General features: G+C 39.4%; 1 protein-coding gene across 1 annotated transcript; it reads right to left on the minus strand.

Moving 5' to 3' along the window:
* Nucleotides 1–8,058: 8,058 nt before the first annotated feature.
* On the minus strand, nucleotides 8,059–18,172 carry LOC143121377 (odorant receptor 131-2-like). Its single transcript, XM_076281735.1, has 2 exons — nucleotides 17,248–18,172; nucleotides 8,059–8,078 (listed from the first exon to the last, which is right to left on the minus strand). Exons 1-2 carry the CDS (start codon nucleotides 18,170–18,172, stop codon nucleotides 8,059–8,061), a joined length of 945 nt encoding a protein of 314 aa, XP_076137850.1.
* Nucleotides 18,173–18,495: the final 323 nt, after the last annotated feature.

Genomic DNA, 18,495 nt, shown 5'->3' on the forward strand with positions numbered 1-18,495 from the left:
ATAGTTTGAGAATAATGGCTACGATCTTTGTCTGTAAAAGCAACATTTTAGTTATTCTCACTGCTTGAAATGAGAAGTATAGCCTAACCATGTTAGATCTGTTGCATGAATGGCAGAGATAACTCAAATTCCCTTTCTAGTCATCTAAACAAGGCAATCAAATTCCAGGACCAGCATAGATGACTTTTTTTTAATTCTTGGATAATCTTCTCTGGTGCCAATTGAGCATTTCTCAATTTTGGATTAAAAAGCAAAGTAACTTCAGTTACTGAGAATTGTACCGAGTAAAATATTACTGAAATTGTATTGGTAATGCCTTACATTACTGCATTATAGCAAAAAGCAATGCATTACTGTAATTACATTACTTTTTTAATGCATTACTCCCAACACTGTCAATGTGTGATTAGATAGTAGTTAGTTTTGAACCTCATGCTTCATGCTTACAGCCGGTGGTTGGTTGGTTGGTTGGGGGGGGGGGGGGCATGGCCACCACTTGTGCATAGGGCCCAGAATTTGGTGCTACGCCCCTGATGATAGGCTATTTATTTTCTGTAGGCTACAATAAACACATTTATTTTTTCAACTTTTGCAATATTATGCACTTGGCTACTGAACGCAAATCAGCAGGAGAGAGAATGCACGTAGCCTACGCAGCGTGTAGCGCAATGTGTAGGCTATTTGGTTACCAACTAACACTGTTAGCCAATTCACTAACTTAAGACTTCAGTGCCATCATATACAACGTTTTTTTACACAACAAACACAGAAAGGATGGAGGCAGCAAAAGTAGAGAAGTCATTTCAGATGGGGCAAGAACAAGGTGAATTTGTATGCTTCAAGTCAAACACCACGGTAAACTAAAACTAAAATGTTACAAAGGTGGCAAAAATAATATAGGATATTATTAGCCATGAATAGGGTTGGGCACCGAAACACGGTCCTAATATGGCACCGGTGCCGACACAAACGGTAGTAACTGCATCGAATAACAACGTGGATTTCGGTGCCTCATTTCGGTGCTTAAATAGCGTTTTTTTTTTATTTATTTTTTTTTTATACAAGGCATCACTGCATGTCATGCGCCACCTCTAACGTCTTGCTCTGATAGCAACATATCCAGATACAGTTAGCTAACATATGATAAACACTGGATTTATAAACCAGAGGGGTGCACCACATAGGCAAGTGGACAGTGTTTGACAGCTTGCATGAGCCCAAGTAGCTTACTTTAAAGCGATATCGCGAGCTCCTGTCAAAATCTAGCAGTGGGCCTAACTACACACAAGCAAAAGGCTATGAAACAACATCAACAGTAGGCTAGCCTATACATTACACAATATCCTTGCTAATGCGCTAACTGAAATTTATTTGAAATGTTATCAGCAAAGTTGTAAGGTGAAAACTTTATTTCACGGTGTTAAACAACATAATGGCATGATATTAATCTTTCATGTGCATGAGGCCCATATAGCATCACAATGAATATGAAGATCATGTTAAAAGTTAGCTGGCAAAAACATAAATATGTAGGTTACATACCTGATGTCACTGAGCTGTCAAAGAGGCTACGAAACCATCTCCACGTTATCGCTGATTAAACTCAGCTGACTGGTGTTAGCGCATAGCCATAGTTGCTTTTAAAATGCCTACTAGGCTAGCGCTGGGAATCTAAACACTTCAACACCGACATGTAGCCTAACATGTTCAAAACTACTGCGTGTTATGGGTTAAGACATGACATTTCTTGAAGCATTTGGGAACACACTGAATTAACTGGAAAATAGAGTCCCTGTTAGATTAGCTTGCTTGCAAATGCCGTTGTCCATGACCTGGCAGTTTTATGGCAAGCGGTTTTAACATACATTATGGCAAACCGCCTACACTGGGTAAACTTGAAAGCAGAGCTCACCATTGTGTGTGCATGCATGGCAAGCTGTTTTAACGTTTAAATGTATTATTCGTAGGAGCAATGAGATATTGATAGTAAATTGAATATAACAGTTCAATTTTCATGTTCAAATTTGTCTTATCAATAAAAAAAAAAGCAATTCATGCTTTAGACCATTTTAATTTAAAACATTTTAAAAACAAAGTACCGGTTCAGGCACCGTTTCGGCACCGGCACCGTTTTAAAAGTATCGATTTAGCACCGGTATCGGATAAAACCCAAACGATACCCAACCCTAGCCATGACATTACTAGGCTATGAATCGTTCGTTCATTTTTTTTTGGGGGGGTGGTTACAAACTTATTCAAAATCATCCCCCCCTCTGGTTTTTACACAAATCGCACCCTGCTAATGACTGACGCCGCGAATACGGACACGGCGTTTATTATTATTGATAATAATTATTATTATTAGGAGGCCCCTCATTGGTCGAGGCCCCTGGGCTGAAGCCCAGGTAAGCCCCTGCATTAAGGCGCCAGTGATGATCAGTGTCAGGTGTCTATTTTAAACACTGGCAGAAAAATAATATATTCACATATGCAGCTTAAACACATTCCATTATAAGCACATCTATGTTAAATAAATATATTTACATCTATGCTATGATATTTCCATGTATGTATCAATATATTTTAAAATATAAGTAAATATTCAATATTGGCCACTTTATTATATTTTATGCATATAATTAAATATATGTAAATACTTGATGAAGATTCTGATCACATGATCTATATTTCAGACATATATTTCTCTAATGTAGTTCATATTCTACTATGGTTTGATATTTTCCGCATTGATCAATAAATATTTCAGTATTGTGTTTACTTAAAATCAACCATAGTATCAATATAAAGAGGAAGAAACACACAACACTTCTGTTATCTTTTATTCTATTTTATTGAAAATCTTTGTTTTTGTTATGGAACCTCAGTTCTGTCACTTTGGCATTTATTGCCTGGCCCAGCAATCTGGAGTGAGTGTCTGGCCTGGGAACTGCTTCAGGGTGGCCTCTGAATAAGACAGATACAAATAGAACATGCAAAATATTAGTGACACAAATACAGATGTTAAAGTGCAGAAACACTGTTGTGTTATCACGATAATTGGAGATAAATACAAAATGAGTTGGAGAGAAATACATACCAATAAAATAAACTCACCAATTATTGTCTTACCGTAAAACTTCAAATAATCGCAGAGTCCCTAAGAGACGCCTGTCTCTTTTAAACGCCTGGCGTGGCTACAGGTTTGGGTTAAAGGCCGGTCTCCAGTAGAGGCCTGGTCTGTTTTTTAGTTTCGGGTTGTATTTAATCTTCTAAAACCCGTCAGATCGTCTGTTTTAAAGATTCGCAATGACACGAAACCGTTACAGAAAGGAGGTTACAGCAGTGTGAATTAGATGTTGCACGTCGTTACAAGCCGTCGCAAAGCATTCACATGTCTGGTCACAGTTGCAAGGTTTTAGAATGTTGCATGAAGTTGCTCATCTCGTTACGAATCTTGGGTGTAATTTGGGCTTAAGTATGGCGCAGACTGCGCATGTTATGATTAGATGGCATTAAAAGACTGCGGTGGGGAAAAGCTAGAGTTCCAAATTGTATAACTTTTTTTCCAATATGAACTATGCCTATATGTCGACTTCGTCATCGTTCAATTCATCCCTTGTGTTTAAAATTTGCGGATAGGCCGATGGTAAGCTTGTTTTTATGCTGGCAACAAAACCAGAACGGTTCGCAAACGTTATTCTTCATTCTAAATGCCATGGCGATAAAGAGAAAGAAGTCAGAAAAGGAATTTACCTTAGACTAGGCCAGAGCCATATAAAAAGAGAGTTGCGACACTCCCATAGACTTCCATAGGAAACAATGGCGGCGCTTTTTCCACGCTACTTCCGCTTTATGCTGAGCTCAACAGTTCCAAACTTTGACATTCACGGCTGTAGCCCCATTCACTTCCATTGCTTTCTGCCTGATATTGTCAGTGGTAAGTAGACGAATGTACGACGTTTTTTTAATTGTCATATGCATTTCCTATACCAACTGCACTAGTAGATACTGGTATTGTTCTTTGAGGATTTTGTGCTGCTTGTTTAACTGATATTTATAGCTTAAATGTTGACCGAAATTTTAAAGCCAAAAGTTAGCCTGCAAACCTTGATGTGGAGAGAGGCTAGCTTAAAGATAATGTTCCTACGTCAATAATGAATTTCAGACAAAATACATTTGGTTAGCCTATTGTAGTAGGGCAACTTTAGATGATAGGTTGGTTGTCAACAGATTTTTATTATGTTTATAATGCTATATTTTTCAAACCTGATTGCGTTAGCTTACTAGCTTACGTTAGCTAGTCAGCTCATTCACATACATAGTGATAACGTTAGACATGCTATGAGGGGGAACTCGAAAGCTGTTCTCATATTAAATGCTACATTGATAAAATACATTCCATACAGCATGGTAACTCTATATTCAGATGTGCTGGTTATCAATGGGTTTGTGATTAACGCTCTTCAGGTGAAAAATGGAGGAAATTAATGTGATTATTGTCTTTAAACCTGATATAGACTAGCTTGCTAGATGGCGAGTTTTATGGCGTTATGAACTGAACCGTGGGCTGAACATGACATGATATATATAGGCTAGTGTCCACGACTCGTGAACGAGGGGATTTCAATTATGAATTTCAGGGGAAGTAGTAGGAGCAAAACCTAGACTATTATAAGTTATTGTTGTTGTTACTGGTGCGTGGCTCTTGTGTCCCTTGCCAGCCCAGTCCTGTGCCACTACTGATCACTGTTCCAAACGGGACAGTGGCACAAGCAGTAGGCGAGTGTGGCACGAGCGTGGTCGTGGGACAGTAGGTTTTTACCGTCTGTATAGTAGCCTAGGAGTTTTTGCTCCAACTGATGATCGGTTTCAGTTCATTTAGTTTTCAGTAATTGTACATTTCGTGTTGGTGTTCTTGGTGTAATTTTGATTGCTTTATCTGCCAAGTAATTTGTCAAATACATAGCGAAGTTTGGAAGCATGGAAGAGACTGACGTGACAAGAGGGCATTGCCTTTCATTAGGTCAGTGATCTTTGTAAGTAGGACAAATGTCTTTTTTTGGATAACTGAAAAGTGTAGTCAGGTTAATAGGGCATAGATCACTCTGAAAGTAATCCCCAACAAAATCATTCTTCATGTTGTTATTGTTATAGTTTTTGTGTGGACTTGTGGCACCCCAACCAGCCTTGCAAATGGTTAGCTGTGTATGGGTATGTAAAACTCTTGCTGGCCTCTTGCTGGAGATGGCCTCTTGCTTAGGTTTCTGCTACTTTCTTAATGTGTTGTCCCAAGTATACACTGAGTGTTACCTGCTTTGTTCTCTCCCTCCATTCTCCACTGTGCCTGTTCTGCTTATCCAGGACCAAGGATGCAGAGGACAAAAAGGGTGTGCGATATATGACTGGAATGGTCAGATAAGATAATTTTTTATGTTTGAGGTCCACACGATGGGGCCCTTACACAAATGGAGTTGTGTTGATCCAGCATCTTCCACACCTCCCATAACACTCCCGACTCCAGCCAAATGTTGCATCCTCCTTACCATGTCCCTCTTATAGGTGTACAGAGTACAGGGCTACCCATCCCTTCCACATTGTGTCTTTTGTGTAGTTCACACAATTGTTGTTCAAACTTTGGAAACTGAAATCTTTTTATTTTTTGGAAACCTAAATGAGTGTCAGACCTTTTTTTTTTATGTTGCAGTGTCACCATACCTCCCTCCCAGTCTTTTTTGCATTTGTTCCTGTTCTTGTTTTAAACACACATTGAAAACTTAATAAAAATTCTATTGAAAACCTAACATCAGTCATCCTTTTCATGCTGTAGTCTCACCAGCCGGCTGAAATATAAGTTATAAGTATTTTATTGAAATAGTTGATTGCTTATTGAGTTACAAGTGTGTTATTGAAACAGTGGGTGTCTTATCTTGCAGTATGAATCAAATTTTTCACATTTAAAGTTGTTATTGATTCTTATTTAGCCTATGTGTTTTTGACATGTTTATGGCTTACTCTTAAAATGTTACCAAGGCTGTGTGGTGCCCACCTTTATGCTATTTCTCTAACTGAACAGATTTAATGCATTGATCAAACTTTTAAAATTTAAGTTGTTAGGCTACTGAATGCCATTTATATATTTGATAGACGTTTATTGCTAGTCTTACAATGATCAAAGTTGTGCAGATTTGGGGGGGGGTGGGGGGGTGGGTGCACCTTCATCTTCATCTCACCAAACGAACTGAGAAGGACACTGGATCTAATGTTCACACACAAAAATGATACAAAATGCATAGCCTACATTTTGACAATGTAAGCAAAGTATATGTAGCGTGATACAGGCAAATGTAGGAATCCAATAACAGCTAATGTCCAGCAAGGAAACAAACGTTCAATGTTAGAACTACCAAAGAACATATTTTAGATTGATGTTGCAAACTAATTATACTCGCAATATATAATTGACACTATAATGTAAGCATGCTAATATGTAATAACACTCATTTTTGGTTTGTTGTAATGTTTCATGTTCAATAACGCACTTGCTGCTGTCTATCCCATTGAAATAACACGACACGCAAAGAGCTGTTTGGAACTGTTGAAGCTTACGTGACCGCGTGGCGGCGACTTCAAAGAGTGTCGCAACTCTCTTTTTATATGGCTCTGGACTAGGCTATATCAGAGCCCGTCTACGGACATTCTCTGGCTATATAACCTACTGAAATAGGTTAATGATGTAAAGTCAAGTGCGCTTCTATGGGACTGCTGTGTGAGCGCACAGTTTTTATTGATGAGTCGGAGTGGCAAGTGCTGCGCATAGTTGCAGTGGAATGTGGCTGCCCAGGGCATTATAAAACTTCTCACTCTTAGACCTACTCATACACGGCGGTGAAATGGCGTATTTAGCTGTCTAAATTCGAATCATATGCTGGGGGAGAAATCGTCGGACATCCATGATTATTTTGTTATTCAGCACCCCTGGTCAAAAATATGTTTCCGCTAGCCTGGAATTCAGGCTATGATTTGAATGTAGACTGTTGTCAAATTTGGCAAATACAAAACGGGAGAAACAATATGGTTAATGCTCTCTCATGCTGTTTGTGCCAAAAATGAGGGAGAATGAAACATTAAGCACGTTCCACTTTTGCATAAATAATTCCTGAACAGTTTTGGTCAGGGCTGATAATGCAACTGTATTTGACAAAGGACCGATATAGGCTATTTGCTAGTGACAAAATATGAGCTCTCAGTGTGATACGATCTCTTTGTAGATTACGTTTAATTAAAACGTGTTTCATCTGTTCTGGCTATCCCCGCTATTTGGATCTTACTGTATCTCACTCAATGAACAACATCTCAACACTAAATGAATGATGATCCGTAATTGTCATCAGATAGCCTAGTCATGTAAGTAGACATTCAGTGTGTTTGAAATAATTAATTCGATAATATTTTACATCTTTGCAGAGGAAAAGTTTTGTGTAAAGGGAATTAAAGGCCTGTCTCATATAGACGCTTGTCTCTAATACTAGCCGGTGTAGTTTGGCGATTTGGGAAAATAAAAGCCTGGGCTATTATTTGGAGTTTTACGGTAGTCCTCTCAGAGTCCAGGGATTCCCCCTAAGTGCCTCCTAAAAAATAGCACAATCAATTAGGACCCTTAAATAGTTACAGTTTACTACCACAGGAAAGATCTATGATGGTGAGGCGAAAATGTGAAGCAGTCCACACAGACAGCCTAACACTTTTAAATGAGACAACAGAACTAATATATCATATACACAGAAGAGAGAAGCACACAGATACACACTGAAAGGAAAAGTTAGTTTCATCCTCAAATTTTTACTAAACTTGTACAACCAAGAAGCTGCTATTTCATTAAAGTTAAACATGTAAATTTTAATGTAAAAGTTTACATCTGTTTGAAAACCTTAAACCTTGTTGAATAAAAGCCTTCAGACTCACAACCTCCTCTTGGAGAGCCATTATTGCCATCTCTTCTTTACTGTAGGTGGTTGTCAGTTCTGGGTTATCTCCCACAGCTCACACTCATAGAGAGCTCTACCAGCCTTCTCTGAAACCTGCAAGTGAACAGAATATACAGCATGAATGAGAGTGGTGTTAGTAAAGGGTATACTCGCGTAATATGAAATGTCCTGGGGTATTCCCACTCATGAAGTGTCTCCCATCCGAGACTGCTATCTGAGACTGTAGGGAAGCTGTACCAACTATCATAGAAAGATATGGTTGGAAAGGTACATTTTCAGTTCACTTTGTGTCCCCAGTAGCTTGAAGCTAATTTCTTGTCATTCAAAAGATCAAAACTACTCGAACAAATGTATAACTTTGGTCTATGTGATGATGAAGCATCAACATCAACATTTGTCAGTGAAGCATACTAAGGGTTGGGCTTGTCGTCTTGGTCTCAAGTCTTCTGGTCCATCCTCCGGTGTCCTTGATGTAGCTTTGAAGTGTTGCCTCCCTCTCTAAAATGTAAAAATGCATGACAAAGTAGTTTGATAGTGCACAAAAACAAAACACATTACTTGCAATCAGTGAGCGGAGCTGAGCGGTGCGAATATCCCGCTCCTCGCTCAGGTGGCTGTTCACTCGGCCGCTCCTCCGCTCAAATTCACGTCAGGCCACTCCTCTCAATTTCGCGCCCCGCTCCACTTCAAAATCCTCCCGCACCAGTGAAATTGCTCCACGCTCGCTCCAATTTAAAGGAGGGAGAAATAATCTACAAGCCGAATTGTGACCTTAGAAAACTTAAATCCCAAACAACTAAGAGCAACGCCAATGTCACTCATAGAACATGTATTGTAAAAGACAGCCTAATGTAACACCGACAGTGCAACAATGAACGAGCTTGCCAACGTCAATACACATAAGCCTAAAACTAAAGGGATACGTGGGATTAATTGCCTAAATAATACAGGTTTAGCATCCGAGTTTTACTTCAGCCTTACTTAAAGCATATGGCTATTCAAATTGCTCACGTTTTTCTTTGTTCTCCGTAGCACACTTATGTTTCCGCGAAATGTGTCTTCTTAAATTCCAAAATAAATCTCACTGGAACAGTTTCACCACATAGTTGTTCTTGCTCTACATTGTTAGTATCTAGTTGTTTTGTAGGAATAGTACGCTTGTAAGCCCCATGACTTTCAGTTTCCTTTCTAAAATATTAAGCGACTTCATCCCCAACAAACTTACTGTAACGTCGGCATGCTGGACTAGTCCTATGTGCTACGGACTCTGGGACAATGCATTCTGGGATACGGGGGAGAACTCTGGGGGTTGTTTGTGTGTGTTAATACCTTTATTTACTGTTTTAATGTTCGTGTTTTAGTGTAGCGTGTTACCCTTTTAGGTCTTCCTCGTGTCTGATCCTTTTTGTGTGGGGGGCTTCGTCCACCCCTGTATGTGTAGTGTGTGCGTGTGTTTGAGATGCCTAGTGTGCGCTGTTTTTGTGATCTGTATTCTCTTCCCTGATTCTGAATGCTAGACTATAAAAGCTTCTCTTGAACAAAGTTCTGGTTGTGTTTAAGCCGTTGCAATTATGGTTAATATGTTTGTTTGAATTTTAGCGATCTTGGTTACACTAAGAAGACGTGAGTTCGTGGCGTGAGCGGTATCGGAGCGAAAATGGAGCGGGACAAAGTGGCCGCTCCGGCCTCTGAATAAAAACGATCCGCGCTCCAACAAAATTCCATCCGCTCCACTCCTCGCTCGCTTGCGCTCCGCTCACTAGCTCTGCTTGCAATACCATTTCCATGAAATTAAGCACAGTACTTGTGTCTTCAATTTCTACATGTCCACTCCACTCTAATACTCTCCAGCACATATCACATTACATCCTATCTAAAAAAAAAGCTAATGTTAGCTCTAAGTGTTGTCCATGATGCAACACTAGCAGCTAGCTAGCTAAACCACAGTGCATAGAGTGTCTATACACCTTAGGCTAGTAGCTAATGTTAACTGTTACATTTTCTGTCTTGCATGACAAATCATAAGTTAGCTTCTATATGTCATATCAATCTACATGCCAGAGGCAAATATACTACCAAATATGGCCGGGAGATAGGTTAAATTGGTATTTCACTGTCATTACAAGTCGTTTTCATTAATTGTCGTTTCTCAGTGAATTTATTTTTCAAACCCCTTTCAGGTGTAAAAAACTTACCAGCAATTTTGACCACCATGGCCTCGAAAACCGGCCAACTACCTCTTGGCCACCTTCCTCCCCACCACCACATAACGTTAGTTTCTAGCAAGATGTTGTCCCATCCAGAGCCGTTGAAAAAGTCTTCCTCATTAACGTTGGATCTACTAATGCAGTCAGTTGGCAAAGTACTGGTTTTGCTCTCATACTCCCCGCCAATCCACTTAACCAGAGCAAACGTTTTACATTTGGACTACTAGTAGCTGTTAGCTATGCTTATGTAGTGAGAAAGCTGCAAACATTTTAACCGTCATTCCAACGACCTAAGAGTACGTTGGTAGTGACGTATTTTGAAGTTGAAGGTAGCCTTTTTGTAAACCCCACCCATCACTGCCTGTGTGCAAATAAGTTAATTACAGTGCATGAAAATGCACTGTACTGTTCTTCCTAGGCAACAACTTCTTATTACAGTGCATGAAAATACACTGTACTGTTCTTGCTAGGCAACTTCTTATTACAGTGCATGAAAATGCACTGTACTGTTCTTCCTAGGCTTCTTATTATTATTACAGTGCATGAAAATGCACTGTACTGTCCTTCTTAGGCAACAACTTATTTTTCTTATTATTAATATTCCGCTTACCACTTTTTCCGTACGCAATTCCTCTTGAACAGTTTAACTTAGAAACTTCATTCAAACTTTGTAACGTAGGTCTTCAAACGGATCAGGTTGCTATGTCTTTTCAACTTTGTAACTTTTATAAAGTAAATGTAAGCATACATTTCTGGATCTCTTAAGACCACACATCTCTTCAACTGTTTCCTCTGCCCAAAACTGTCCTCACTACAATAATTCACTGTTAAACAATTTAACCCATTAAACTACTGAACGTTTTACATTCAACTTTTAAACGGTCTACTTTTAAACTATCATTTAACTATCTATCTATTAAACTAGCTGTCTATCAACAACTTTTAAACTATCTACATTCAACTTTTAAACGGTCTACTTTTAAACTATCAACTTTTATTAAGCTATGCAACCACCATGTCTATCCTACCATCACCGTAGTAACCATCTCTGTATTATCTATTTTAACTATACCTGATATTTTACATCACAACTTTTGCATTTTCATGCACTGGTAATTCTTTAGAATTGCATTTCTAGTTGAATATATTCACCATATATGTTCATGTAAGATATCCACATGTTACATTGCTGGGTCCCACATATACTTGCATATGTACATTATTGTATATATATAAATATTGTAGCCATCTATTTAAATATAAGCTGGATGTAGCTGCATATATGTGAATATATTTTTCCCCTTGATTTTTCTGTATGGAATAATAATAATAATAATAATAATAATAATAAAAAGAAGAAGAAGCCTAGGAAGAACAGTACAGTGCATTTTCATGCACTGTAATAATAATAATAAGAATACTTCGGATAACAGAACAGTGCATTTCCATGCACTGTAATAATAAACGGCCGTGTCCGTATTCGCGGCGTCAGTCATTAGCCTACTCTGGAGCTAGCCTACATAATTGAGCACAGTGCTCTACAATGACATCGATGCAGAGGCCCCCTTTGTCTTCTCTTCTAAAGTGTAACAAAACTTAATAAATCCCAGCGGCGGTCATATAGGTTTAGTCAGATTATTATTTTTTTTTTATTATTTTTTTTTCGCATGCCCAAATTTCCGTCAAGGATTCCCGGGACACTGAAAGACCGGGATACACGAAACTTGGTGAGCATGTAACCCCACATGGATAGCATGGAACCATCATTTTTCGTTTTGATCTGTAGCTGGACTGGACCCCCCGAAAGGAGGGTAGGGCAGACACAGTTTTCTGTGAATATCTCGAGAACCGTAGGGTTTAGGAGGACCATTTTTTTTTGTATGTTGATCTCAGGGGGGCATGTCAACCCATTCCATAACCACTCATTTCTTGTATAGCGCCACCTAGTTAAACATAAAAAAGTAAAAATTAGGTGTTGTAATCGCAGGTATCTGTGACTTAACATAGTCAAAACTGCACGAAATTGGAAGTGTAGGATCATTATGACACCACCCTCTGTATGCACGCCAAGTTTTGTGGAATTCCGTTCATGGGGGGCCACACAATAAATTAATTTATGTTACTATACACCAACTGGCCTGTAGGTGGCCGGAGACAGTTTTCTGTGAATATCTCGAGAACCGTAGGGCCTAGGAGGTCCACCTTTTTTATGTATGTTGGTCTTAAGGGGGCATGTCAACCCATCCCATTACCACTTATTTCATGTATAGCGCCACCTAGTTAAAAATTAAAAAGCAAAAAATTAGGTGTTTTCATCACAATATCTCTGGCTGACAAGGTCAAAACTGCACGAAATTAAAAGTGTAGGATCATTATGACACCCTCCGAATGCATGCCAAGTTTTGTGTACTTTCGTTCATGGGGGGCCTTACAATAAAATAATTTATGTGTACATTTAGTGACGTACACCAACAAGGATTCCCGGGACACTGAAAGACCGGGGCACACAAAACTTGGTGGGCATGTAACCTCACATGGATAGCATGGAACCGTCGTTTTTCTTGAGAACTGTAGGGCCTAGGATGACCATTTTTTTCCGTATGTTTGCCTCCAGGGGTCATGTTAACCCATTTCATGTGCACACATGTGCACAAACAGATACACACGCATACACATACATTCACAGTAATCATACGTATGACACATACTCACACAGTAGACATATGTACGCATGCATGCACAGGCACATACGCAGGCACACACACAAGCACGCACACACACACACACACGCACACACACACATACACAACATAACCATGTACATGCACACATTTCAAGAATTTGTCAGAATTATGAACAGGCAAGATGGAGGTGGGGTTGTATAAAATAAATTTTGCATGTGAAATCTATGAACTAATCATGTTTTGGTACTTGTTGTCTAGCAGATACCAGTGAGAATTGAGTGTGGATAATGCAATTTAGTGAGACAGTTAGAATCCTATAAGGATCGACCGATATATCGGCCGGCCGATATATCGGGCCGATATTTACGTTTTTTATGTGTATCGGCATCGGCCGATAAGCGGCTGCGTTCGCCGATAGTTTTTCCCCCGCATTATTTACATACAGGCGTCCACAGGCAGCTCTGTGTTGCTGGAGAAGCTGCAATTTACGTGCAGACTGCCCCTCCCCCACAAGTGCTGAAAGCACTTTCAAAGCATCTTTTAACTGTTTGACTTAGCTAAATATTGCCATACACTTTGAAGGTGGAAGCAAGTTTGTGGGTCCAAATGGAAAACACGAATGATAGATAGATAGGTACTTTATTTAATGCTTAATGCCTCGTTTATAGAACTGCTTGCCATTGTATTTAGGGAGCTGCAAATAGCTAAGTTGTAGGCTAGGCTAGTGGTAGCTGTTACAAACACTGGTCATTAAGTAACAGGGTTGCCAACTTTGGGTGTTTGGCTGGAGTGAGATTTTGTGAAGTCATAGTGCGTGTGCGTTACATTTTTCCCTAAACCTAATTTTAAAAATGTCTGTCCCCAGACTTTTTTGCTATGTACAGTATAATCCATGATTTAAGTTTCTTCAAAATGTACAATTATTGATTGCACTTGAAAACAAGACCAGTGTTTTAACCCTGTGGCATGGAAGGATTATGAGCCACTGGGCCCCTGGGCCCCTGGGCACAGACATGAAAAGGGCCCCCCTGCCCACCTGAAAAAGGTAGTAGCTTAGTAGAAAAAAATGAAAAATAACCCCTTAAATGATGACTTCTGGCGAGTTTTGTGGAAAGAAATTGACAGATTGAGACTTATGAATGTGTGTATGAGTGTACGTATGTATCAGGGATGCAAATAGCCTAAAATATTTTTTTCCACCCACCATTGTGGCTGGTGGATTCCAAAGTCTACCAGCCACTAGAGATACAGTATGAACATTTGATGAAAAATCATGACCAAAATGATCACGGTTATTGGTATTGCAATATGATTAAAATGTGGTGACTTTTCTTCTAAACCTACCATCAATGTTGGACTGAACTCATAATTGGCCTGCCCTTCATGCCCAGTAGCAACAAATCTAAAGGTCAACAGAACAGCTATAGTGTCATAAAAGCCGTGTGGCTCCTTTAAGACCCAATCCACTGGTGTGAGTTCTGGAGCCATCCAACTTTATCTAACTCTATACTATCCTACATCATCTGATTTTAATATTATGTTTAGGCTACAGTATATTTAACATTTAACGTTTATTTTCTATTTGGCCTGTTATGAACTTATGCATTGACCAATATAAGCACACTTTTTAAGACACTTAAATACATGCATGCTTAGCATTTTGTGAAAACAAATCATTATGGCTACATCCACAAACTCTTAGCCATGAGCTATATATCCTCTGATTTTAATATTTACACATATGTAGGTATTTAAGCACAGCTCAGTTGTAAGACACTTAAAGCCCAAAATTGGAGACCATATAGAAATGTGCCATTTCAAAACCGGATTACTCTGGAACGGCTTATTGTACTTGTGATTGCATTACACGGTAAGGTCTGCTGTTTATGTTTACGGTTTGTCATGTGTGGAACGAAAAGTTTGTGAGATATTCCTATAGGAATTGAAATGAGCGCAGAGCTATAGTAGCCTAATATGATTATTTCTTGAAAGTTAATTTATTTTTCTCGCGAACCGTTTATCGCAGCAAATAGCGGCTATAGCACCTTATAAAAGATGAGAAAAAGTTATTTCATGTGATGTCTGTGAGGCTACTTCGCGAGTAGTTCCTATAAGAATGGGCGGCCACAATTTATGTCGGTCTGCCTCATGTCTAAAGCAGCATGTTCCGTGAAGGTGCCGCGGACCGGATTAAAATAGCCTGGTCAGCGAATCAACAATCAGAGAAAACTGCGCTGAGAACGTTGTAGGCGGATATTAGACCTACCTGCTGTTGGTCTAGACATATCTATGCCTTAAACTCGTATCCTGTCATTTAGAAACAATGCTGTGGTCTAGTCTAGTCATCAACAAAAAATGAACGGATTGCAAAAAAAAAAAGAATGGATTTGGCGTGACATTTCTTGAGTGTGCGTGAGAGCGTGAGATTGGTGCTGAAAGCGTGAGTGTCACGCCAGAAGCGTGAGAGTTGGCAACCCTGTAAGTAATGCCAACGTTGTTCCGTGGTATTTGTGGGAGTTTTATTCAGCGACCACCTGGCTGAGTTTTGGACGCGTGTGGTGTGTGTGTGTGTGTGTGTCTCCCTCCCTGAATGCCTCTTCTATAAAACTGCTTGCCATTGTATTTAGGGAGCTGTAAATAGCTAAGTTGTAGGCTATCCATATGGTAGCGGTAGCTGTTACGAACACTGGTCAATCATATGATTAAGTAATGCCGACGTTGTTCCGTGATATTTGTGGTAGTTTTATTCAGCGACCACCTGGCTGAGTTTTGGACGCGTGTGGTGTGTGCGTCTCCCTCCCCTTCTCCCTTCGAGCTGGGCGGAGTTGCCATCACAGTGATACAAGCTTTAATAATGAGAGACGTGTTATATGTAGTTAACTATTAATTCGTGTTAACGTTTACCATGTACCAGACATACCGTGTATGCCTTACTTGTTTAGAGCCGTTTGCTAACGTTATCATTATCAATCCAGTTCAATAGTTCGTCAGCTACCAAACAGACGTTTGTGTGTGCATCTGTGAGACACACGCATCACAGCGATATGAGAGTGCTGCGCTACCGGAAGAAGATATTTTAAAACTTTGAGAGATATGTTTTATACCTTTTGACATTGATGCCGTTTAGAACAGAAACATCTGACACCACGTTATTTTCTTCGGCTGATTTATGTTCTGTGATTGACAAATCTTGCAGCTTTTTTTAGAAAAATATAGACATAGAAAAAATGAAACCATGCAGTCTTAAATTACAAATCAAGCACTTTATTTCAATAGCTTTTCAGGCTTATTGTTTTCTTAAAGTATTTAAATGTGTTGACAAATGTGTCTGTGATGACCTGAATTATGTCTTATAGTCAGCAAGCAATGCATCATCAAGGCTGTAAGATGTTGATGAAAGCATTATGCACAGTTAACCATATCCAGTGCACCCATCCATAAGTTCAATAAATGTTCCTTTTTTAAATTGAGACTTATAACATTTGTTATCATAATTTGTGTAATTATGTGTCATTTTTATGATGTATATTGAGGGAGCAAAATAAAAGCAGTATCGGCTCCAAATATCGGCTCAAGAAAATCGGCAGCCTGTATCGGTCATCGGCTAAGGCTGAGGGAAAAAAAATCGGTATCGGTCGAACCCTAGAATCCTATAGGCCTTTCAGCGTGATTTATTTTTGTTGAAAACATGTGCTGGACTGGGCGGCGGTCATATTTTGTACCGCTCTACGGTACATCTAGTTATTCACATGTAATCATTTGTAAAGCACTTTGGGTCAACCCGGTTGTTTAAAATGTGCTATGAATAAATTGCCTTGACTTGAGTATAAATGGGTTGAGGACTCATGTGAGATGAATGTTTATTTCTGCTGAGATGTCATTTGTGTTCCATAGGCTAGTAACAAAGAGGTTACAATTATGCTATAAGTATTTTATAATACAATTCTTAATGCAAATAACATACATTTACAGAGGTTAATCACATTTTATAGTTTGGCTATATACATGTGTATGCACATGCGTACATCTGTACTTATGTATTTATTATATAAATGGAATTAAACTATTACATTAAAACAGGTCACATATAACAAAGTTATAGAAAGATTAACAGGAAAACATAAATACCAATGATTTCCCTGAGCAGATTCAATCTTTATTTCAGCTTACTTCGCTCGTGGATAGCCTTAATATATATGTTTTTGTATGTTATTACAGATGTTCAAGACATATATGTTAATTGTAATTCATTGACATTAATCGGTAAAAAATTAGGTGATCACTTTGATACATTTTGCAATTCCTTATTTGGATATTTAAGTTGCCACTGGGGGGGAGCGTGAGTGTGTGTGGAGATGTCATTAAACTTACAGCAGGCATAGTACTTCAGAGCAGTATAGAACTTCTCATCCCTAAAACCATAGATGAGCGGACTTATCGCTCGGGAAAAAACGTGGAATGCCAAGAAGTCAAAGTAGCGGATGATGAGATACAAATTAATGTCCCTCATTTCGAGGATGCGAGCTTCGATAAAGGGGCAGATGGCTTCTAGCGTGCAAAAGAAGAGTTGTAAGAGGTGCAGTAGCATAGTGCGCTGCCCCTTTGAGGCGGCGTTTCTGTTATCACCCGAGGCCCTTCTGGCAACCATCATGATCGACCCGTAGGAGAAGCACAAGATGAGCACAGTGAAGACCAGTTTAAGGATGTACACATTGCCCCTCATCATCATATGCCAGTCCCGCTGTAGAAGCACCTCTAAGCCACATACGGTAATCTTATAAAAGTAGCTTTCTGCTATATAGGAGAGCAGGATGATAAATTCTACGAGGGGCCGCATGAAGGAGAGGAGCCAGATTATAGTGATGATGAGGACGGTCCTCTGTGGGGTGAAGATATCCACGTGCCTGAGAGGCATGCAGACGGCCACGTAGCGCTCCAGGCACATGGCCAGGATGATGTTGGGCGAGACCTGGGCCAAGGTGTCTATCACGATTAACAGCGGGACGCAGAAAGCCACAGGCACCATGAACTCCACATAGTAAGAGATGATCCCGCAGTTAGTTAGCAGAAGAAAAATGGCGTCGGTGAGCAAGGTTTGGGCAAACAGTACATAGCGGGCCTCAGTTCCCAGCACCTGTTTCCTTAAGTAGACCAGGAGCATAAAGAGGTCAATGAGGATGAAGGGCCACACGATGACCTGCGCCACCATTGTGGTTACATGCAGACGGATGGGGTCATTGCCTCGAAACGCTCCCTGGGTGCTGCCATTAACACTTTGGCTGCTATTGTAATTCATTGCTTCACTGCCTGCAAGAAAAGGAAATTCATCTTGAATGTAATTAATTACTATCGTAAACATAAATCCTTTGGTCAAAAAACATTCCTTGGTAATAATGAATTATGCATTTATCTTGGTGCAAGCTGTTGACATTTGATTGCACCTATAATTTTCCTGCACTGCAAATGTAAATGCATAGCCAAGAATACAATTTTATATTAAAAAAGGTATTTAGGATACTCAACGTCAACAATGTAAAAACCTTTTATTTTACTAGTACATAGTGTTTTGAAAAGAAATCTATGCAATGCACCTTTAAATTACCCAGTCCATCATAAAAC

This window comes from Alosa pseudoharengus, unplaced genomic scaffold, assembly GCF_046254945.1.
Source record: "Alosa pseudoharengus isolate Yale_2024_CS ecotype anadromous, Long Island Sound unplaced genomic scaffold, YU_APseudo_1.1 YU_APseudo_1.1_scf_13, whole genome shotgun sequence".
NCBI lineage: Eukaryota > Metazoa > Chordata > Actinopteri > Clupeiformes > Clupeidae > Alosa > Alosa pseudoharengus.

Excerpts from the sequence above, each read along its gene's own strand:
- LOC143121377 (XM_076281735.1), bottom strand. The coding sequence starts at position 18,172 with ATGAATTACAATAGCAGCCAAAGTGTTAATGGCAGCACCCAGGGAGCG. Across the intron at positions 8,079-17,247 it reads TCTGAAGTACTATGCCTGCT|GTTTCAGAGAAGGCTGGTAG; the intron begins GTAAGTTTAATG and ends GTTCACTTGCAG.